The following is a 23,382-nucleotide window of genomic DNA, read 5'->3' on the forward strand; positions in this document are numbered from 1 at the left end:
GCAGTGCTACCTTTACATCAAATGTGCAGCTGCTCATTTTGTTTTCTGAAATGAAGGCAGACTAGGTAAGACAAAGTCCAAAAGTTACACTCTGCCTGTTGCATGCAAGGCGCTCTTCAAAGAAAGCGCCACAGGGTCGTCCTCCTCTGCCAGAACCAGAATGGTTTGGAATATTTTTCAAGAGGGGGAAGTCCTTCCATATTCTTCCATAAAACACTAACTGCATTGCTGCCATAAAGAATCACTGCGAGAAATGTACAGAAGTTTCATTGTTCCTGTAAGAATTTCAGCGTCGTTTTTTAAACCACGTCCTTGAAAATGTTAAAATGTCACCAAACCGCACAATATCAGAGAGCCTGTCAAGACCATCAGCCATAAACTCATGCCCCCCTGACTTCTCTGTCTATTCAGTGCAGGAGACCATTGTGTCAAATGGTATTTTCATTAATAGCTGACCTTATACTCAACTCTCGTTGGGTATTCCACATAGCATTTGCTGCCTAGAGGTCAAAAAACACTGGGTAACATAACCATTTTCAACCGTGCAGGATAGTGATTTTTTTTTTTTTTTACTATCCTTGTCATAAAGTTGAGAAGTGGATTGAAATGTGTATAAAATGCCACTTATTGCCCCAGATTTCTGTCTACGCTTTATTGAAAGTCGCACAAAGACACTTAATTTAAGTTTCGTTGGGATTTTATGTGACAAGGCTCCACTCTGATAGTTGAATCTGATTATTAAAGGAGCTATATTGGGATGAGAGCAGGGAGGCATTCCACTTTGAAAGCGCTGGAGCTGTTTAACGAAGATAAATCATAATTATCAGTGGGAACATGAAAACAGCTGGTCGGGTTTGATTAATGTCACGCATGATTTTTTTTTCTTTCTGTCGAGTACTGAGGCGGGTAAATAGAATTACAAACATGTGACTCAGATCAAATGTAGCTAGAAACAAATGCAATTTTGTTATTATTTTTTTTGATCCCATAAACTGATACCCCTTTGACATCGTGAAATGCGCATACATCCATCTGCTTTGGACAGAAATGTTTCGCCATATCAGGTCTGAATCCCATTACCATGCAAAAGAAGCCATTACCCAAAGTAGGAAAGCAGGGTGTTATGTAATAAAATTATTCAAAATTACCCAGCTGCATGCTTACATCAAGTCAAAACCCTGATGTTGTGCTGCTGCTTCTATGAAAGCTTTTGCGTGTCTGTCTCTGTGGAACCTCAGTGGTGTAACATCAGTGGAAAGTGCCATACCTACTCTAATCCCTTTTATAAGCTCAGTGGCGAAGGGGACTGATGAAAGTTCAGCTGATGTGGACATCAACTAAAAATAAAGCCTGCTCCCTCAAGCGTCTTTTTCATTATCGATCATTTAATTTAGTTTTCTTGAGTTTGTCTCATAGTTGTCTTTCTATTTATGGGTGAAGAACATCCATGCCTTTATGATTTAAAAGTGAGGTTCCTACCTGTCCTATGAGACAAAACAGTAGCAGTGAAATACATAACGGCTAACAACGAAAATTTTAAGAAAATGCTAAGCGTGGACAAAAAGGATTAAAAAGCATTTTTTGCGAAGAAACCTTTATTGAAGTTTACAACACTGGAGCTCATTTGTTGTCAAGTTTTCTTTTTTTTTTTTGATTGGAGTTGGTGTTATTCTTTTTTTTTTTTTTTTACAGTTTCTTGAAGAAGCAGACAAAAAAATTAGCATATTTTAACACCTAACAACAACAGAGATCTTAACTCAATCAAACAAGTGGCACTTTGTCTTTCACCGTCAGAAAATTTAAGATTGACAGTTCAGTTTTTGCCAACAGAAAAACAAACCAGCAGGAAAGGATAAGTTATCATCTCTGCCTGGATAAGACTAAAATTTCAAATAAGCATTTTAGAAACATTTTTATTTTGTAGGACCGTGAACTGGTGTGCTACAGGCTACGCTATCAGAATACGCTGCTGTTTCTTGGCAGCATTACAGCGATGGTGGTTTTCAATTCAAAACTCTTGAGCGGACGTGACTGATGCCACAATTCATGATTGTCATTTAAAACTAACAAAGAGGAACATCTTCAGTTTCATGAGCTGCTAATTGAACTGGGAGCTTGTTATGGTGCTAAATAGCTCCCAACAGAAGGAACAAAAACTGTTAGTGGGAAAAGAAAATGTTTTTTTCTTATGAATAAAAATGTTACTCTGTGTTTCAGTATTTATTTCTATCGATATTCCAGAGTGCTGTCTTTTTTTTCTTTTTTGTAGCTTTTAACTAATAAAATTTCCGTGTGTTTAGCCATTTTGCTTTACTTTTTTGTCAAATATTTTGATGGCTTAAATATGTTGTAGAAAACTCAAATCCTACGCATCATTTAACTGTAGATTATTTTCTGAGATTTTAATTATACGCAGCCTCATATAGGCCAATTGACTTTAAATATTTAATTTCCTGAAGAAAGTAATGGTATACATTACTTCTTAGTCATACAACATTTCTTTACAGTACACCTAAGCCAGATTTTGAAAAATTTCTTTAATTAATCTATAAAGTAGGAAGTAGGGACTATTATGGAATGTATGTTTGGATACTTCTTGTAAACAAAATGTTTTGGTTCTTCACATTCAGGAACAAAACAAATGCTAGCAAATTTTAAGCTAATGACAAACACCAACTACTCTCTTCTACAGTTAATGTGTTGCTAGGGAAAGATGGACTGGAGTAGTGAGACTGCTCTCTTTCTTTTTTTGTTGCCCAAATAATTAAAAATCTTGTTTTTTAGCCCAAAAATGAGTACATATTTTTACTCAAATAAGTTGCCCTGAAAAAGCCAGAAAACATTGGAATAAGCTCAAATTTTAAATGTTTATAAGCTGGTGAAATAACTACATAGCTAGCTAAATAGCTACGCAGCTATATAGCTAGCTAAATGGCTATACGATTTTATATAATCTGAAGATGCTTTGTTCCTGAAAAAAAAAATTAAAACATCTTTACAAAACTTGAAAAAAAAAGGCTATACAGCCAGACTCTCTGTAACCTAGCTAGTTGGATTGGTTATGAACAATAGAAAACAATCACTTCTTTCTAATACATCTCAGATTCCCTACATTAACAGATTTAATGATGTCAGAGTTAGTAGCTGAGTTGCTAACAGGAACAAGGCAAAGCTAACCTTTGCTAGGCAAATGTGGTCATCTCACTTGGCTTTCCGTTTAAGAGATTACACAAACACCACCGAGTCGAACTTTTATGTATTACAACCAGAAACGTGAAAAACTATTTTGGCTTACATTTAAGTTAACTACTTTAAAAATGCTAGCAAGCACTATTGCTAGGTGTTTAAAACGTATCTAGACGGCTTCACAACACCGTGATAATGATAAAAATAAAATGCCTCGAGGCAAACGGCAGTTCTTAACACTTAAAAAATAAAAATAAAAATAAAATGTTTTTTTGAAATCAACAACGAAAAAGGGGCGAAGGTAAAATGACCAGCACCTTTTTACCTTCATATTAGCAGTTCTGCATTATCTTGACTTTAGGCTAAAACTACAGTTGGCAAACGACAAAGTCAAACTTTATCCATCGTAATTTCTTTTTCTTCTGGCCCTCCCCCTCAAAATAATAAAAATGTTAGAACTGCTGAGTCAAAAATTATACTTCTTAAATTCAGCTCATATTTCAGCGGATATTGTAATAAACACAATTTTTTATTTTTATGCCCGCCATACAAAATAATTAAACAGTTTAACTTTGAGACATATCCACTTCGAGGGGTAAAACTTAAAAATTCAATGCTTACACAATTTAACATTGACTGTGCATCGATGTCCCAATGTTACCGCTCATAATTGAATGTAGTCAGTCAATACATGCTTGGTAATTAATATGCCAGCATTTGACTAGTACAGGAACTTAGAATGGACCCATTCTAAGAATCAGTGTGCAAAACTAAAATATCTTTATTTTAGCATCACATGATGAATTACCTGATTACAATGAACAGGTATTTATTAATACTCTGCTTTCTACAGTAAAAAAAACAAACAAAAAAACAACAAAAAACAAATGAGCACAAAAGTCAATTAAACCTGTAGTGTTGCAGAGATTAAAAAAAGAAAAAAAAAGGAGCCAAACATAACACTGTAGGCTACCCTCTTTATTGTTTGTAGTGTTAATGATTTACCATTTCAATTCCTCGCGTATTTGGCTACATAACTTAAAGCACGTGCACTTCAAATTATGATGCGAACCCTAAAATGTTCTCTATCCCTGCAAAGAGTCGGATTTCTCAATATGTGCAAAAAAAAAAAAAAGACTCAAAGTTTGGAGTAAATGTACAGTCCACAGTGAATGAATGCTAAATATTCCAGATTGCTGTCTTTTTTATCTTCTTTTTTTAAGAAAATATGATCAATAAACTAGAATTATTTGAACATGTAAAAATAAACTACAGAGCAACCGGGTATGAAAATAGCCTCTTTTTTTCTTCTTCTCCCTTTCTAACAATGATACAAATAAGATTTTGTGGCAACTTGTCTCGCCATCCTGTAAACCCTCTCAAAACACTGAGGGGAAAAAAAAAAAAAAAAAAAATCTAGCCAACATTCAGCTCAAATGCTTAAGAGATGTTTAAAATTGCACATCGGGGTGAAAATAGGAGCAAAGTCAGATGGTGTGTGACAGGAGACAGCAGATATGAAAAGTGGCGAACAGAGCGTGATCAACACATTTTGAAATATAGAAGGCCGCGTAGCAACAAAGGAAGAAAATTAATCCCATCAGGAGACAAGATGGCGCAAATGATGATAGACGACCTCTAAGATTAGGCCGACAAAAATTTAGAGATTAAATGAGGTATTGCACAGATTAATAACAATAAAAAAACGGCATAAAGGCAACAGAATGTACAGCAAACTGAAGGAACATTTTTAATCATAATTATGAAATCATCAACTTTATTTTAGAAAGACTGGGAAAAAAAATTTAGTGTCGTCGAGGGCAAAAAAAGAAAAGGGAAGAAAAAAAAAAGTTTCACTCGTCGTCCCATTCGTCCTCTTCCTCAAAGTCGTCGTCATCGTCGTCGTCGTCGTCATCGTCTGCGGGGGAAATGGAGGAAATGAATAATTGAATAAATGAATTTCAATTACTTTTAGTTTTAAAAGAATAGTTTGATGAATATACACAGCTCTGGCAAATATTAAGAGACCACTTAAAACGATCAGTTTCTCTGATTTGACTTTTTATAGGTATATGTGAGTAAAATGAACGTTGTTGTTTTTTTCCAAGAACTACTGACAACATGTCTCTCAAATTCCAAACCCAAAATTTTGTATTTATCTGCAAAAAATGAGAAATGGTTAAAAAAAAACAACCCGACAAAGATGCAGTGCTTACAGACCTCAAATAATGCAAAGAAAACAAGTTTATATTCATTTAGAAGCAACAATACTAATGTTTGAACTCAGGAAGAGTTCAGAAGTTGATATTTGGTGGAATATCCATCAGGTTCTCAATGGGGTTCAGTCCAGTGATCTCTTCAATTTTTCCCCCCAGAGCTGCATATATAAATCCTAACTACATAAAAGTCATTGTTACTTTTATTTGTCAAAAAAAACAAGACAGATCTGGAATGTAATATTCCAATCTCACACGAGGAAATCAGTAAAATTAATCCACAAACTCCCTCTGCTGTGCAGCGTGAGTAAGAGCAACGACCTCAACAACTGAGATCCTAAAGGGTTCCTACACAACTTTTATTTCAAAATTCCAATCCTCGCTCCTCTTACTGGAGATAAATTAAGAAGTTCTGGATGTAGGTGTATGTACATGAGCTCATGCTAATCAGTACTGAATCTGTGTGTACCTGACGAGTGGATAGCCTTGCTTCTCTTCTGCATGGCGGCCATCAGCGCCCCGACGATGCCCGCGGTCGGTGCTGCGTCAGTAGGTGTCTGTTCGGAGTTGTCGTCCCTCTGTAAAGATGGGAACCCAGAAGAAATGAGTTTCTGCAAGAAAAACGCGTAGCTACTGGGCTCTGGTGTGTGTGACAGATGAACACTAACAGCTTTCAGTTGGACTCCTTGTCGGATCTGGTCCAGAAGTGCGTCTCTGCCGCCGCCGCCGCCGGTGGACACCGGCCTCTCCTTCTGGTCCACCTTCTTCAGCTGCGCTCCCTCTCTGATCTGACTCAGCAGCGCAGACTTGCCGTCCCCTCCGTTGGCCTCCAGGGAGGGCGGAGGAGGAGGCCCGGGAGGCGGCGGAGGCGGCGGGGGCGGAGGAGCGCCGTTGCTGGCCGGCGGCGGTGGAGGAGGAGGCGGGGCCACGGGGAGGGAGGAGTGTGCCGGGGCGGGGGGAGGCGGGAGAGTGCCTCGGCTGGGTGGTGGAGGCGGCGGGGCGGACATACCCGGTCGGGACGGGGGCGGAGGCGGGGGCGCTGAGACGGGAGGCCGGGAGTGGGGAGGAGGCGGCGGGGCGCCCCGGACCACCCGGGAAGGAGGAGGTGGTGGAGGGGCGGAGCCATGTTGGGGTGGGGGTGGAGGAGGAGGGCCGCCTCTGGGGGGAGGCGGTGGAGGAGCTAAACAAAAATAAAACAAAAACCAAACATATCATCAAAACAGACACTTTTCATGTCTGTAAGAAGTCACTGACAGTTACCATAACAACCAGATTTTATTTAGTTTTTATTCCCCCCTTTCGTGACAACTGCAGGGGGATCCTCATCATTTGACAGACTGAGATGTTTGGCAGCTCTTGCATGAGCCAAACCATGCAATCATAACTAAGCCATACAGGATCAGCCTTCTCAGCTGGAGTTCATATCAATGTTAGTGAAACCGAGGAACACAGCGCCGTGTCACACTACAACCACAACAATGCACGTATTTTACTGGCATTTTATGTGATAGAATGATGATGCTGGATCCATTTCCTTCCACATAGGAGAACTATTACTCTTTCATAAGAAAGCAACAATAAGTCTAGTTTCCTGTTTGCCGCAGGTCCTGTAAAAGGCGAGACAGATATGAAAGATGGTGCTCTGGTCTGATGAAACAAGTTTTAGCCATAAAAACGCCACTTGTTGAAGAATGTAACCCTGCATGTCCCATAAACACATCATTTCCACTGTGCGGCGAAAACAAAAAAACAAAGCAAAAAACCCGAGAGCAGAGGTTGAGCTTTCAGTGTAAAAAAAAAAAAAAAAAAAGCCTAAACAATCAGCCAGAGGTGAAGTGCTGCGTTTCCAATCAAAGTATTTTAGGTACTATAGGAATTCCACAAAATCCAGACCTAAATCTAATGTTGGAAGACTTGAAAATTGACATTTATAGATCCTCTGTCTTGTATTTGTGAGCCATTTCACAAAAACAAATGTAAAATGTTAAAGCCTCTAAAAATGCAAAGCTGTTAAGAAAGTTGAAATTGTAGTGGCAGACAAAAGTTGACTCATTTGGTGGAAGAAAAATGCAAACTTTCCAGACTTTCATTTGGAAAAAAAAAATGTTGTGAGCGATCAATCACCGTCCTTCCCCTGCCCAACTGTGCACATCATCATGGTGTTGGTGGTCTATCACATAAAATCCCCCCAAAATACTTTGAAGTTTGTTGTCGTAATGAGACAAAATTATCGCGTTCCACCATATAAAACCAAATTCCTTCTTGCACCAAACTACATGCAAAGAGTTAAACAAAGTCAACCAGAAGTTTAAAATTCTTTAGCTTCCCAAGGAAGGAGACGCTCTGCAATTATTCAACAAAACGTCAGAAAATGTATTCAGGAAGTCTCGTGACAGAGGATCACACAGCAGACAGAACCTCTGCAGGAACTGCAAAACACCTCATGGTGGAATCTTAGCATAACTGCACATGCAGCGTCACAGTTAGCTTCCACAGCCGGTCATGCACAGAAACCTACCGCTCCACCTGGGCGGACCTGGGGATAAAACCACCACACTAGTTAGATTGTCAGCTAAAGACAATCGGCCCCGCTTCAAAGAAATTCACATAATCCAGAAAAAAAACAAAACATTTCCATACAGTCATATTCAATTAAGAGTATCTGTTCTAATGAGACTCGTTTGTGCGGTTTAAAAAGTACTTTAACAAAGAAATGTGAGAAGGTTTTTTTTGGCGAGTTTCACTTTGTGAATTGCATCGCTGAAATTACTAAACTTTTCAATAATATTCAACTATTGAGTGTGACTGTCCATCCCCATTCGGCGGCTGTTTATCGCTAGTTGTTCAGGATTAATTGCCTCGTTCCAACAGAAAATCTGTTTGAATCTAGATCCAACGGAAATGCGGAGCAGAGAGTGCGGTGGCCGTCTTACCTTGTCTCCGTACCTCGTTTTTGACGGCCTCCACGCCTCCATTTTTCTCAATGAAGTCGTAGATGGCCTTGGAGGTCTCCTTGTCCTTCAGCTGAGCCTCGGAGATGCCGGCCAAATCAAACAGGTTCTTCAGCTCTGGGTCCAGGTTATTCATCTAGAGAAGGCAAAAAAAAAAGAGAAAAGGAACACAGTAAATACGCCGATACATAGTTAATAGAAAAAAACAAAAACAAAACATTTATACCCATCAATGCTTCTCACATTTTCTCATGTTAAAACTACAAAAGATTTTTTTTTTCACACCCAAACATGCTTCAAGTTTCATTAGATTGGAGTGTAAGGGGTATGAATATTTTGTTCACTGTTATACAGAAATTTGTGAATACATAACTAACCGTCCACCACCCCAAAAAAAAAAAAAAATAAAAATAAAAAAAAAATATATATATATATATATATATATATGAACATAACAAAAACTGTGTGTAATTTGAACAATGAAACCTAAAGAGACTCAAATGTAATCTGATTCTCCTAAAATAAATAAATACAAATCTACATCATCACTATCCAACTAATGTGAACATAACGTCTGACATGGTGTCTGACGTTGGTGACGTTTTCTGTGAAGATTCGTTTCACATTTTGAGCTGAACTTCCTGACTCCAAAGGAAACCAATTTCTGCGGCTCTGCCTCCACCTAGTGGCCAGTGCTGGAACATGTTCTCACCTTGACTTTTGGCTCGACAAATGCAACACTGTTTTGAGGAGCTTTTCTTTTTCCACACTAAAAATGTTGATGATGGCGACACAATTCGCAGTTATTGGAACACATTCTGATGTTTCCACTTTTCTTTTTTAATCTGTGTTTGAGCTCACATGGCTGACAGTAGTTGATGGACTAAAAGCTCTTTGATTTTACAAAGAAAAATTAAACCTCAACTAACAATAAGGAGCAAAAATAGCTCGTCTTTACCTTGAGAGTAATTACCAGGTAATAAACCTCTTTGCTCAGAGCTATGTATAAAAAGACTCCTTAATTCGTGAAACTAAAATTCCCTGGGCTTAATTTTGTCATTTGCAGGCTGCGATCCATCCTCCTGGATCCACCGGTTTTCCTCATTGGGACGTCGGAAACCTGAGCTATAGATTATGCAGATGCACGTTGATTCTCCTCCGTCTGAAATCTCCTCGTGTGCGCAGCTCGGATTAACGTTTAAAAGCTGATATTACATTTAAAATAATCCACCTCGGGGAGGCGTGCCCGACTGGATGCGGCTTGAGACGGTCTACCCGTCACGCACGTTCAAAACCGAAGTTGTGCAAACAAACGGGGAGCTCTGAATCAATGCTGCTTACATCAAAGCCGGTGTTTGGATTCCATCCTATGTGATTTACATGCCTGTAAGAAAGAAAAAAAAAAGGCAGAAGAAATGTAAGTTAAAGCAGTCAGATAAGCCTCAAATGGAGAAAAAGAGTTAACAGCTAGAGCTGTTTACTGTAATACTTGGTACTTTTGTGGCTTGTAACAACTGAGTGATTGCACAGGGGTTTTTTTACACAATTTCAAGGCAACATTTTATATATGACCAGATTTTTTCCTGATAAATGAAAGAAATAGTTGCCATCCGCCAGCAAGAAAGGCTGATGGCAGACTTGACTTGAAGGATTGACAGAAGGCTGGATAACATGAAGACTAGATCAAACAAACATTAAATATACACCGTCAGGACACTGGCAATTTCATGACAGCGTCGGTCAGAGTCATTACCAGAAACTAAATCGACAACGCTAACGCTAACCCCAGCGGCTACTCACTGGAAGTTGCTGGGTGTGCCGATGTCGGCCTTGGTCAGCTTCTTCTTCTTCGCTTTGTCCTTCTTGAGCCTCATGGGGAAGGAGCCGTGCACGAGGTTGTTCATCTGAGAGTTGTTGTGAATACGATGCGAGTTGCTGATCTCTGGGTGTTTGATGTCGACGGTCGCCATGGGCAACGCAGGTCCTGGAGAAACGGCGGCCGAAAGGATAACGTTAATGTTGGAGAAACGAGACAGAAAAATACACAGAAGTCGGTGAAAATGAAAGCTTTCGACATTTCAGGTAGAGTCCAATTAATATTAGCACAGATTTTTATATATATATATTTTTTTTTTTATTACCGTTACACAGAGACAACGGAGCATGTCTGCATTTGGTAGAAGTACAAACTCTTAGAATCAATACGAAAGAAAACACAATATGTTAAGACGCATCTGTGTTGAAAAAGTCAAATGATTATTCATTTTACATACAGAAATATATTTAAGGCATTTGAGGATTATGACAAAATTCAATAAAATATTGCTATGCTGATTTTGGACTTCATTGCCAAAAAGAATCCACCGACCAGAACGCACACCCAGGATGAGTCTTTGAACAGTGACTCCAACTGCAGTCCACATGTTGGGAATCTCCCTCAAACTCTTCAGTGGACTGCACTTTACAATAGAATAGTATATTGTCGCACAAAGGGGAAATTCAGGCATAACAGCAGCATTAAAACATTTCAATTGGTTTTTTGTAATATGTACATTGTCTGGGATGCGAAAAGTTTGGGTTTTCGTAAGATGTTGGTCATAAAAGCGTAAACTAATTGTGTCGTCAGTTCTCGGACACATACCTCTTGAACTCGCTTTACGGAAACATTTAGGAGTTAAGCAGGGTAGCGGTGACGCCGAGCGCGCGCATCGTCCTCCCGCCCTGCCCCACACCCGCCCGCCTTCTCCTGCTCGGCAGCTGCTCAACCCAACGTCTACCAGCATTTTACCCGCCAGGCTGCGAGCTCGCTCCTCCGTGCGAGCGGAAGAGTCAGAAAGAGACGGGTAGAGTTCGTCCTGAGGGAGGACCAGGCAGTGAAATGAAGACAGACAGCCTGGACCCAACCCACCAGCAGCATCAGGACCAGCAGCAGCCGCCGGAGCCGCTCGTCCTCCGACCCCACCCTCAGAAAGAAGCTCCTCACAAGGGGCCGAAAGAAAGGTTGTGCAGAACATCATGGCCGCTCTTGGAACCGATCGAAAGAAATAGCATTGAGGCAAGAAGCAGATCTCAGGTCTTCCTTCACAGGTAAAAAAAATAAAATAATCAAGTTGTAGAAGACATCAAGCAGATAAGGCGCCCAAAAAGATTTAAAAAACAGCCGACATTCAGCCAGCCAGCAGCAGACGGACATCCATCCTACTTCAGTCCAAGCTGGCCAGAGTACAACGCTCCGTTCAGCTTTCCAGCATCCGTTCGCTACAAGCAGCTCCTGCTTTTACCCCGCAAAGCACGCAAATGTATCTAATCCCAGATAGTTATTCTGCTCGGAGCGCTGCTGGTCTTTATGTAACCATTAAAACCCGTCCAGGGCATAATCCCATATTAATCTGTGACGTTTCTAAAACACGATGAAACTGCGGGATGGGAGAAAAATGAGGCAGACAGCGAAAGAGAGACCGAGACGGGATGAAAACGGAGACGGATTAAATGATGAGAAAAGGGGGAAAAGTGCAGCCGAGGTCGTCGATGAGCGAAGGAAAGCTGGAACAGGAAGTAGTAGGAAAGGACCAGAGCTGGGCGACGATGAGAGAATGAGAACAGGATAGGCAGGAAAACAGCTCTATGAGAGAAGAGAGGATGCAACTCAATTTTTACATCTCGGTGAACTTCAGCTCTATAAACATCGACGTATGTTAAAATACCAATTTAAAATACAAATTATGATTTTTTTTTTTTATTTGTCTCTCTTAAATGTTGTTTAATGCTGATCATTAAACAAAACTTGGATGCCAGACAAATAGAAAGTAACTAAATATAGAATACAGATTTTGAAGTGATGATTTCATTCAAGGGAAATAATAATAATAAAAAATAATCCAATCTAATTCAAACCAATTCCTCGTTTGTTATATCATGAAATTAAATTTGCTGTTTTACACCCTTGTGAATAAAAGTTATTCAAAATCTGCATTATCTAATCATCTTCGGCTCATCTTAGGTTTTGCTTCTTTATCCGAAACATCAAAGAGTGAAAAACGAAATCATACAAAAATCATGAAAATTTCAAAATACTTGAATGTTCCCCTTAGTTTTCTCCCCCCCAAAACTAGAGGAATCAGCTGGTGTTTACATGTTGGTTTTAGAATCTTGACTATATCGCACTGAGCCACTATTTTGATTGTCTGTTTTTGAGAAGCCTTCAAATAAATCTGTCAAACTCAGCTTGAAACTTCATGGAGGTTATATCGAGTTACTGGGTGTAATGGATTCCTGCAACCACAAGGGGGCAATAATAACCAAGTTGTTACCAGTCAGCGAAGAGGGCCGCATTTAGTCAAAGGTAAAAGATGAATCCAGGTGTGATTATTGAGCATTTCATAACATACAAGTAAAAAACGTACCATTTGGAGGGTCTCGCCTCTTCTCTGTGAACACAAATAAATCATATCATTACAACGCTGCATTTGACAAATCCTTCTATTAATTAGAGGAGAAAGCGAGCGCCAAAGTGTGCGCAGAGGTAAAAAAAGAAAAAAAAAGAAAGAGCAAGAAGTTTCATCACTGTCAGTGCAGGAGTCAGCAGGTGGAGAAGAGTTGGTGAGAAAATTTTAGTTTAGTGCGTTTAGGAGACGACCAGACCCTCATCCACGTGTTTCTACGAGTCTCGGATTATATATTAAAAGTATACTAAAAAAAATCAACAAGGGAAGGCGAGGTGGAAAAGATGGCCTCAAAAACACAAGTTTGTTTTCCAGGGGTTAAAGGATTAACAGGAAATGGTTGTTGGTCAGAAAACGCAGAAGATTCAAAGTGGACCAGATGAAAAGATGAAGAAATAAAAGCCACAGAATGTGAAAAAATAAATGTTTTTAATTGAGCTGGTGGTGATAAACGTGATGGAAAAGTGCTCAGAAGTTTATGAAAGCACGCGTGAATTAGAAGTCGGAAGGAAACGATTAGACAGAGCATAGTCCAAAGTATGAGAAAAACCCCCCAAAACAAACAATTCACTCTGTTGTTTAAGAGTACTAGTTGTTGGTAGTAAGAGACAATATATCCCTATAACAATATTATACAAAAAAAATGATCTCAACAAGTACGAGTCCATGAAGATTCTTTTATTGTTTTGGTAATTTAATCCAAAAAAACAGATTCATTGCAGAGTGCTATATTTTAAGCATTAATTCCTGTTAGTGTTCAATTCAACTTTCCAAAATTAAGCTTTAATAGACGACTGACTTGTCAGCGTCTTCAGCAATGACCTTCTGTGACTTATCCTGCTTGTGGAAGGTGTCGGAAACTGTTTTTTCCCCCAAATTTTTATACTTAGAAATATCTTTTTATTCCACTTGTATGATAGTAACAAAAAAAACAACAACAAAAGAAAAAAACACTGAATATAGTTATTTGTAATCCAAAATGTCTCTAGCATAACTTTACTAACTACTAAGGTGCAAAAAGAAGGTCAAAGATCTGATAAGGTAAAAAACTTTGAGAAACGCTTAAAGTGCTAAGAAATAACCTTATTAGCAGAATTGGTATGATCAACTTACGATTAACAGAAACAAACACTGAAAATGCATCCCTCTGTGTCAAATTAATCTATTAAATTGAACCGAACTACTGAAACTAAAAACTGACAGTTTTACCAGGATCAGTGCATCAAAAAAAAGAGAGACACGTTCAGACGTGGATTTAATTTGTGCTACTATTTTCACAGTAGTGAAAGTCAACAATCGTGTTTCGTTGCATTTATTAGGCGCCATGATTTGGCTTAGAATCAGTGAAAGCAAAACAAAACAAAAAAAGGTTACATTGAAATTCCCCAACCTTGTAATTGTTTTAAAGAAACAGAATTTGCATCCTTGAACTTTTTCACAACGCTCCCACATTTTGGATTTTATGTAACAGATGCAGAGCGGCCAATGATAATGTCCACGCCTCTCTTCAGATTTTACTTATGAAAACAATTAAAGCCATAAATCCTTTTCCTTTCGCAAACTACTTTGTGCTGTATCGTCACATGACATCCCAGTGAAATACCTAGAAGACTGTGGTCTCGATATGAGAGAATGTGAAAAAGTTCAAAGCGTGCGAATAGCTTTTGCGAGTCGCCAGAGATCAACGGCGGAAGGTCGTACCCGTTTTCCTGTTTCTTTTCACCGTCAGCTCTGTTAAGGCGACATGAAAACGTTTGGTCTCGTCTTCGCTGGCGAAGTTCAGACCCACTTGGCACGTCTATAGATGCACACACACACACACACACACACACACATAAATGTGACAAAAACATAGCTTCAGCTGAACACCAATCTATTTTTAATTATGCGCACAGGGACAGCACTCAGCTCCGTCGCAGGCAATCCCACACACAGCCTGCTTGAGTCTCGCCAACAAAGATCTTCAACTCAACATATGCAGAGTTAAATCTTCGGTTGTCTACACTTAATTTGATCTGATTTTTTTTTTTTAAATATTAAGCACAATTTGGAAAACGATAACTTTTTTTGTTTTAGACCAAAAGTTTTCTAGAGGTCAGATTTGGTCACAAAATTGCAAGAGACATGACAGACTGACAGAAGGATCATAGCTAGTGAAAACCAGAATCTTTAAACTAAAAACTTAGAAGCAGACACGGGCAACTCACGTCTCCAGCAAATGTAATGAAGTAAGCTTTCTGCAGGTTACCAATGAAGCCGTTGTACAGCTCCTGTTCGAACATCATTTTACCCTCCTGTGAAAAAAAAAAAATATATATATATATATAAAGTTGGTCTTTACTTCAGCGGATACACCGCCCACTGATTTGGTTGAGCCGAAATGAAAACCCGTCATATCTCCACTTACCCTTATGTCCAAAACCCTGATGAAGTAGGAGCGCTGCGGGTTGTCCTTGACCAGACAGGCCACCCCGCAGCATCTTTTGTTCCAGCTGCTGTTTCGTTCTGCTGTGTACACCTGGACCACTCCTGAAGACAACGTCTGGAAAGGAAGAGCACGCATCACTAACCGGGTCGTTTCCACATGGAAAATTATTTACCAGCAGATGTAGTAACACACACACACACACACACACACACACAAAAAAAAAAAAAAAAGCGGATGCATCAGTGATGAAACGCTTGCTGCTGATTCTTTGTAACTGAATCATTCATCGAATGGCGCGTGCTGAAAATAGCAGTGACGAGTGAGGTAATTCATTCTGAGAAATGACGGGAGTCAAACCGGTGGCCCTTATTTTAGGACGTAAACAGGAGCGCTGGCTGTGGACAATTCCTCTTGGAAGGGCCGACGAAACCGAGCGGTTCAACACATTGCTTAGAGAACTTACGGTGTGATTACACAGCTGAATGGAGGGGGAGGAAATGGAGAAAGAAGTTCCCAAAATGATCAGCGAAAATAAATAAACCAAAAATAAAACCAACACCATTTTCTCCACGAGAGCATCAATAAACATCAGGACATTCAAACATGATTAAATGTGTTCAACTCATTGATGTAAAGCAATCTTATTAGATTTAGATCTCAAACGGGAATGTTTCTCAAGAACAATATTTGCGCTTGTGCAGACGCTGTCACAAAAAGTAGTAAGAAATATTTTCTTTTGTCAGAATTTTTATCCTCATAATCACCCACTGCTACTTTAAATCATGAGAACGTGGATGAAAATGGAAAAATCTTATTTGAATCCACAAATGTATAGCGAAATTGTTAAAAGATTCGGCCAATCATCAAGTTCTGGATGATGAGGTTTATAGCTATCTGTAAGTATCCTAATAATCAGATTACACCTTTTTGATTAATCCACATATTTTACCTTCAATCATCGTTAGAGAAAATATAAATACCCAGCCGAGTCAGACGACGCTTCATTAGACTCACTAGAACTCGGACAATATTGTCAGGTTTTAGTATCACAAGATTTCATCATCCTCCTGTCAAAACAATAATCAATTCCCTCCGGATCGTCAAACAATTCATCTTCCAGGAGCCAGGAAGGACACAGAAACAGGTGTCGAAACCCAGAACTCATCTAATCTCCTCCTGAAGTAAAAGAAAATCCAAAAGGATTCGACACCAAAACTAAACCGACGCCTTTTCAACCTCCTCCTATAACAAATATTACACAGGTAAGCAAAGTCAACGTCCCAGCAACCTCTGCTGCAGAAGTTGGAGCACGAAACGCATCGCTGCTGTTCAAGCACATTCATGTGGTTCTGTTCTGGCCCATTACACTGCAGGAGCTAGCTTCAGAGTCCACACACACACACACCTGTAGAGAACACAGAGACGAGATCATAAGGGCCAGATTAGGCTCCTATAGTTTTTACATGCGTCTGCAGGGTGTTGCTCTCACAGGGGGGCTCCGGTTTCACAGCCACTAAACACACACACACACACACACACACACACGCACACACACGAAAGCGGGAGCATCAGGAGAGGAAAAACCCGGTGGGGCCTTTGGTTCCAGGAATTACTGCTTACATCAACATCTTCTCATAAACTGCTCAACAAATCAAACTAAAACAAAAAACACAAACAAAAAAAACGCCACAAAGTGAAACACTGAGGAGACACAGAAGCAGCATGTTCTTTTTTTTTTTTTATCCCCATCAGCAACATTATGTAGCAGCTTTACGGGGAATTTTTCATGCAACACAATGGTGTCAAGGAGATTCATCTGTTTACGAAGCTCTGATTTTTCCTGACAGACCCAAAGGCAGCAGGAAAGGAGGGAAGAGGAAGATGGGGGCGGGTGGGGGGAGGTTGTGAATGTGACATCACCATAAATCCAAGAATATCACTCGCTCGCGAAGCCGCCGTCTCAACAGCAAACGGCCTCTTTATCACCCTACTTCTCCAACATGCAACAGTGATAATGCAGTGATGTAACCGAGCGGAAACCCTGCAGTCAGCCCTTATTTACTCAAAGCGACGTGGCTACCGACATGTTGCTCCTGAAAGGTCCAGCTCTACCAGGATAGGAATTAAGAAAATGGAGCTCAGAAAACTTGGCTGACCTTTAAGCCTTTTAAAAACAGCTAAATAAAAAAAAAGCAGAGGAAAGCTGATTTTTTTTCTTCTCTCTCTCTTTCTTTCTTCCTTCCACGACCCCGTCCCAAGGCAAAAAATCCTAAGGCCGACCACAGCACTTCCTGTAGGACCTGACTGCTGATTAGGCAGTCCGTACACACACAGACACACACACACACACACACAGGCCGAGTGAACTGGACCCTTTCCACCTTTCTGCCGAGTAAGACGGCGCTTTTGATACTGAACACAGCAGGAGGAATACTAATGAGCCAAACCAATCAGAGAGCTCGTTGTTGAAGTGTGTACCGGTGGGTGTTTGGAATGTCAATTAATTAAAGAGCTGGATTTCACTATGGAAAAAAAACAAAACAAAAACATTTTTCTGCCCAGTGCACAACTGTTTTCATTGTTGTCCTTTGATAAAGTTACAAACTGCAGCTTTTATAAACAAAAGTTGCTGGAAAAAAATTCAAGAAACCAAAATATTTAATGCCGATTCAACAGATTTACTGTAGCGAGACTTTTGCTGTTTTGTTAGATGTAAAAGCAATCTGATCTTCTTATGCAGTTTTTTTTTTATTTTTTATGTGTGATATTTTACTGAACGCTATTTTATAAGCATCTCTCATGTCTCATGTGTTAAGATTTCTAAATTTACAACTGTAGACCTTTCAGAAGATCTAACAGAGAAACTCTAGCTGGACGTGTTTGGAAATATCTCCGATTATGTATGTATACTGTACATATGCTAATTAGCCATGCGCTACGCTGAGTTGAAAAGCCTTTCAGCCTACAACCTGCTGCATTAAAAAAAATAAAATACAAATTACTCAAAAGATTCAAAAACGCATGTAAATTATAACACTGCCAGAAAAAAAGGGGGGCAAGTTTATCATCAACGTATGAAATAAGTCCTGAATTAAAAGTTTTACAAAACGCACTCAAGTATGTTCTCAGGTAAACATTTCAGACTTTTTTTTTTCCAGAGGACTCTGTTTCTTACATTTTCTGCATAAGCACATTGCATAATGCACAATCATTCTGCAAGCCAGGACATCGCTTACTGCTGGCCATTGCAATTAGATCCAGTATGGAGACGCGATGTCAATCACTTCCAGTCTTCCCCTCGCAAACATCCGTCACACACACACACACGCACACACACACGCTTTGTCTCTCCGCATGAGACGACAAGAGCGTGGGACTGGCAGGAATGTTCCCGATTCCACGTCTCCCGTCACATGCTGCAAGATAACATAGTCAGGAAGCCAGAGGAACGCCGTCACTGCATTTCAAACAGGTTACATAGCTGTGGGGACACGCCTTAGAAACCTGTGGGCTCATGTAAAGCAAAAAAGGAAGAGAAAACACAAAGGAGGCGAGGCATTTCACCGTGTGACCTCATGCAGGCTCCGCCAAGCCTGTCATGAGACAGGAAATGCTCCTTTGCTTTTTCTAAGCAAAGGAGCAGGAAAACGCTTCTGCGTACACCTGGGCAGAGAAATCCCAGCTGGTCTGCCTGCGCCTGATCAACCTGCGTTCGCATGAGGAGGAAGAGGCCTTTTCTCGGCTGCTGGAGGAGCTTCTACCAAGCACAATTACAGGAAACAACGATTGCTATGAGGAACTAACTGAGAACAGGCCGAGTTAAAGCAGCCGTGAAGGACCTTTGAATGTACAACTGCAAGATAACAAAATCAATGTGGAGGAAATAATGTAATAAAAGCAAATTTAAAAAAATAAAAAAAGGGTTATATTACTGCACTGCCAGTAAGCTGGCTGAAAATTAAGGGAAAAGTTCACCTGCAGACTTGCTTCCAGCGCACAAAAGCCAACTACCAGTAATAAAGCTGAACAATAAACTATACTTTTAATTATTTTTGCAAATTTATTGTGTGCAACGGGACTGACTGCATGCAACATATTGCACTGACATCCTGCACGTCAGCAGAACAGCTGAAAGGCATTTTTCTGAACCTTGAAGCAAATATTTAAGGTATATTTCAGATTCCGAGATGCTAATGCTAAGGGGAAGTGTTGGGAACTTTACACAATAAAGGAAAAGAAAACAGGTTCGCCTTCACTGTTATTCCAATAATTAGTGATAATATTGCACTCAAGTGTGTTTTAATAACAGACTAGATAAATAAATAAGTAGATGGTATGGCTAGCAGAGCTGTTCCGTTTTAGCGGCATTAACAACAATTGTAATTTTCTACTTGAAGCTAAATTCGTCGACGCATGCATGGTGAGGATGATGGATTTTAGACTGCCTGATGATAAAACTGTTCGTCGAAGGTCACCGATTTTAAATCGACTGAAGAACCTCCACAGCTGGTTCGTCAAGTTCAGCAGAAGCCAGTCGCAGATATATTCATTTAAATCCGTTTTCACAAAGAAGGGAGCCAACAAGCAGAGAAAAAGAAAGTTCACAGGGTTAGCCTAAGACGGATGGAAAACCCTGATTAAGCATTAACTGCTGATGGGATCCACCTTTAGAGGAAAGAGAGCCACAAGAACGCAGAAATGTACGGAGCACAGCATGAGTCGAGTATGGTAGGGCTGGGTTTGTGTCAAAACATTTTCTTTTTTTTTTTTTTAAATGCACCAGCGTTTCCGTCGGTCTAACCATTAACACCTAAAGTCCAAAAGCTACTTCATTCTTGGCCAACTCTGATCTATTCCGACCCAGGAGTGAAACTTTAAATCATTAACGAAATGTCAGCAGTGGCAAACCGCAGCGCATGTCCAGGCTGCAGTGATAAGCAGATATCCATTGATCTAATGTCCCAGAGTAACTTGGTAGTTTATATCCAATGAAACGCCACATAGTCAGAGAGACTGCGCCTTCTACTGGAAGCATTGATCCCAGTACTGGCTGTTTTAGGTCAGGGCCGAAATTGTGATGACAGCTGCGAAATACGTCCCAACTACAGTTTAATCATTCCAGGATGCCTGTGGAGATACACAGTCCGTTTAAAGTAACCATTTATGAAGATTGGGATAGGGAAACACACACACACACCAAAAAAGGGAGAAAGTTGTTGCAGATTTTGGAACAAGTCTAAAGGATACACTGAAATATTTAGCTGGCGACCTAAAACGGATATTTTTAGCTTGACTTGATGACTGGAAATTCAGATTAGTGAGCACATAATAACAGCTCAGCACTTCTGACAAAAGAGCAACAAAAATACAGTTTGCTGGAAATTGCTTGGTATTTGCTACAAAGTTAAATGAACGTCTTTTAGTGTCAGTGGGGATTTTAAAGATTAAGTCAGAGGAAATACCAACAAACATCTTCTACAAAAGAACTGTGTTCATTTAGAGAGTGCGAGATGTTCAACAGATAACAGGAAGGCAGTTTTTGTCTTCTAAGCTGTTCTTGAACATGTTGCATTTTGAAATGTGGGCAGCCATCTGGAAACTACAAGAGTCTAGATTGTCGAGCCTATTTTCCACAAATACAGTCAATTAATCTTTGATTAAAGATTAAAGAAATCAACTTTTTTTTCCCTGTGATACGGATAAAAACTGAACAACCAATAAATATTTCACTCCAGCTATATCTTTGCAGCTACTATCTACTACTAACTCTGTACAAACAGAATACATAGATTTGTGACATTATGGAAACCTGAGTCCAAAACAGGACTTGATTCGTCCACTGCCGGATGGTTTGGACATGTTCTGGACACCAAAGATTGAATGCCAATTTCCATATTCCACTTAAACTCCAATGTAAAGAAATACGAGTATATGAGCGCAGTAATTAATAACAACCAGACCCAAAAGGAAATTAGAACCAAAATAAACGGATACAGATTGTGATAAAAACACTTTTTGAGGAAAAATATACAGTGAAGCTAAAATATACCAGAAATTTTTGCGAGTCATCTCCATAATTTAATGAAAGACAAAAAAAAACAAAAACATAACTTGATCACAAATCAAATAGATTCCCCGTGGTTTAAGTACACGAGTAGTGCAGAATGGTTCGCTTACAAGCATTAAATTGAACCTGGAAGAAACAAAAATGTCAACATGTAGGCACAATTTACAGATAAAAAAAAAACACAAAAAAAATGGTAAACGGTTGGGGGAAAAAAAAAAAAAAAAAAAAAAAAAGAGCCCAGGCTTGCTGCTGCTTCCAATAAAAACAACCAATGATCACTCACTGGGAAGAAGTAATAATAAAAAAAAATAGATAAATAAAACCACTTCTCTACTGGTAACAGGCCAAAAAACACAAATTCCTCCTAACTGAGGAAGGAGACAGAGAGATATATAGCAAGAAGTGTTAGCAGCTTTTAATATGCAGCATTGCTCTTTTTCCAGGGTGGCATTAAAATGAGGAGCGGCATGAACTTGTCAAGAGTCACCGGTCAATTGCACCTTGTTTTTATTGCTTCCATTCAGTTAGCAAAACCATAACACCTGCCGACAAATACTTAGTTATAATTATTTTTGTAGTGCTTTTATTCTATGTCTATAGAGGACAGAAGTATGACAACTCTATGTGGATTAACACAAACCTGTGTGTATGCGTGTGTGTGTGTGTTTGCGGTGATTGGGGTTGGTGGAAGGGGGACATGCATGCACGCAAAAACCGCCGGCCACTGACAACGAGGACATGAATATGAATCACATACATGGAGAATATCTTATGTAATAAGGGATCATCTCATAAAACTGAATCGTGACATTGCAGTATTGTGATCCCGGCTGAAATCATCGTGGAGGAACTGAAGGCTACTCCCAGATTTTTTTTTTATTTTTTATTTTTTTTTGGGACTGGTTTGCCTTGCACTGGGGGATTGAAATTTAAAGCGACTCAGCTCTGCTCCACTGCGCATTCTTCTCGGCGGACGCACACTTCCCGAAAACAAGCAGGCTTCAGACACATTATGTAAGGAGAGTACCGAAAGCACTCCTTTTTCCACTGATGGGTTTAACAGCTCCGACACCCTGGCTGTGTTAACGCCAGGCTCGCTGCGGTTAGACTACTGACAGCGGAATTTCAGGATTTCCTGGATGTTTCCAGCTCCCAACTTTGATTTAAACCCAGTGGCAACAAACACAAAAAAAATATATATATACGTATGACATAAAAGTTGTCTTTTCAACCAAAGCTCCACACGGTCCCAACGACTGTCAAAACAAACCAGCTGTGTAACTTTGTAGCCTCAACATACAATTAAAATTGTAGGCCACAAACTCAAGCTGGAAATCAGTTCTCATGACGGCACAAGTTAGCAGCATTAGCCATTTTTTTTTCTTAGCAGATTTCATATGCGAATTTAATAAGACAAAACTTACGATGCATTTCCTCCCAAGGTAGTTAAAAAGGCTTTCATTGTCCTGCTGTGACAAGATTAAGGAGCCGACATTGCTTTGCCGCCGTTGCGGCGGGTGTCCACTCATTATTAGGGATCAGTTTATGAAGTCTGCACCCGCTGACTGCTTGTCGGAGGTCCGGGAAGATACATAAACAATCCCTCGGTCATCCGTGGCCTGCCTCCGACTCCTCACGCCGGTGCGGCAGTATTCCGCCGCTCCGCCGAGATAAAGGTGAGTGGGGGCGGGGGGGAACGAGCACGGTGTAGGAATGTAGCTTTGGCGTCTCTCGGCTCCTCAAAACCAGGCAAAAACTGGGACAACAGGACGAAGCTGGGACGAGGTGAAAACTTTCCTAGGAAGTCCTGCCGTTATAGGAGCCCTGAGCCAGTTCCATCCAACATGGCAGAGTTAGGGCGAGTCCAAAATCTGGGAACAGGGGCGGAAAGTCTCCCAAATGTGTCCAAAATAATAAAAAAAGCCACTTAAATAGCATTTAAAAATAACTAAATTATCTAAATAAAGCTATATAATATCTGTTTCTATATAATTGGAAGCCTACAGCACATTATGCCGCGGTACGTAGATTAAAAACGTAACGCGCTACCCACAAAGATGGTTTAATCCTATCCGCCAGTGGCTTTTTCTGA

At 40.0% G+C, this 23,382-nt stretch overlaps 1 protein-coding gene across 4 annotated transcripts; it reads right to left on the reverse strand.

Annotated features, from left to right (window-relative positions):
- Positions 1-1,909: 1,909 nt before the first annotated feature.
- Positions 1,910-23,157, reverse strand: waslb (WASP like actin nucleation promoting factor b). 4 transcript variants are annotated; one of them, XM_044108582.1, is made up of 12 exons: positions 22,715-23,131; positions 15,203-15,337; positions 15,003-15,089; positions 14,497-14,593; positions 12,757-12,780; positions 10,154-10,337; positions 9,695-9,737; positions 8,336-8,489; positions 7,921-7,938; positions 6,071-6,582; positions 5,872-5,980; positions 1,910-5,104 (listed from the first exon to the last, which is right to left on the reverse strand). In XM_044108582.1, exons 1-12 carry the CDS (start codon positions 22,817-22,819, stop codon positions 5,040-5,042), a joined length of 1,533 nt encoding a protein of 510 aa, XP_043964517.1. In that variant the 5' UTR covers positions 22,820-23,131; the 3' UTR covers positions 1,910-5,039. The 4 variants fall into 4 exon arrangements, with proteins under 4 accessions (XP_043964517.1, XP_043964518.1, XP_043964519.1 ...); XM_044108583.1 differs by lacking the exon at positions 7,921-7,938 and having other exon boundaries at positions 22,715-23,157; XM_044108584.1 differs by lacking the exon at positions 12,757-12,780 and having other exon boundaries at positions 22,715-23,132.
- Positions 23,158-23,382: the final 225 nt, after the last annotated feature.

The sequence above is a fragment of the Gambusia affinis genome, linkage group LG23 (assembly GCF_019740435.1).
Source record: "Gambusia affinis linkage group LG23, SWU_Gaff_1.0, whole genome shotgun sequence".
Lineage (NCBI taxonomy): Eukaryota > Metazoa > Chordata > Actinopteri > Cyprinodontiformes > Poeciliidae > Gambusia > Gambusia affinis.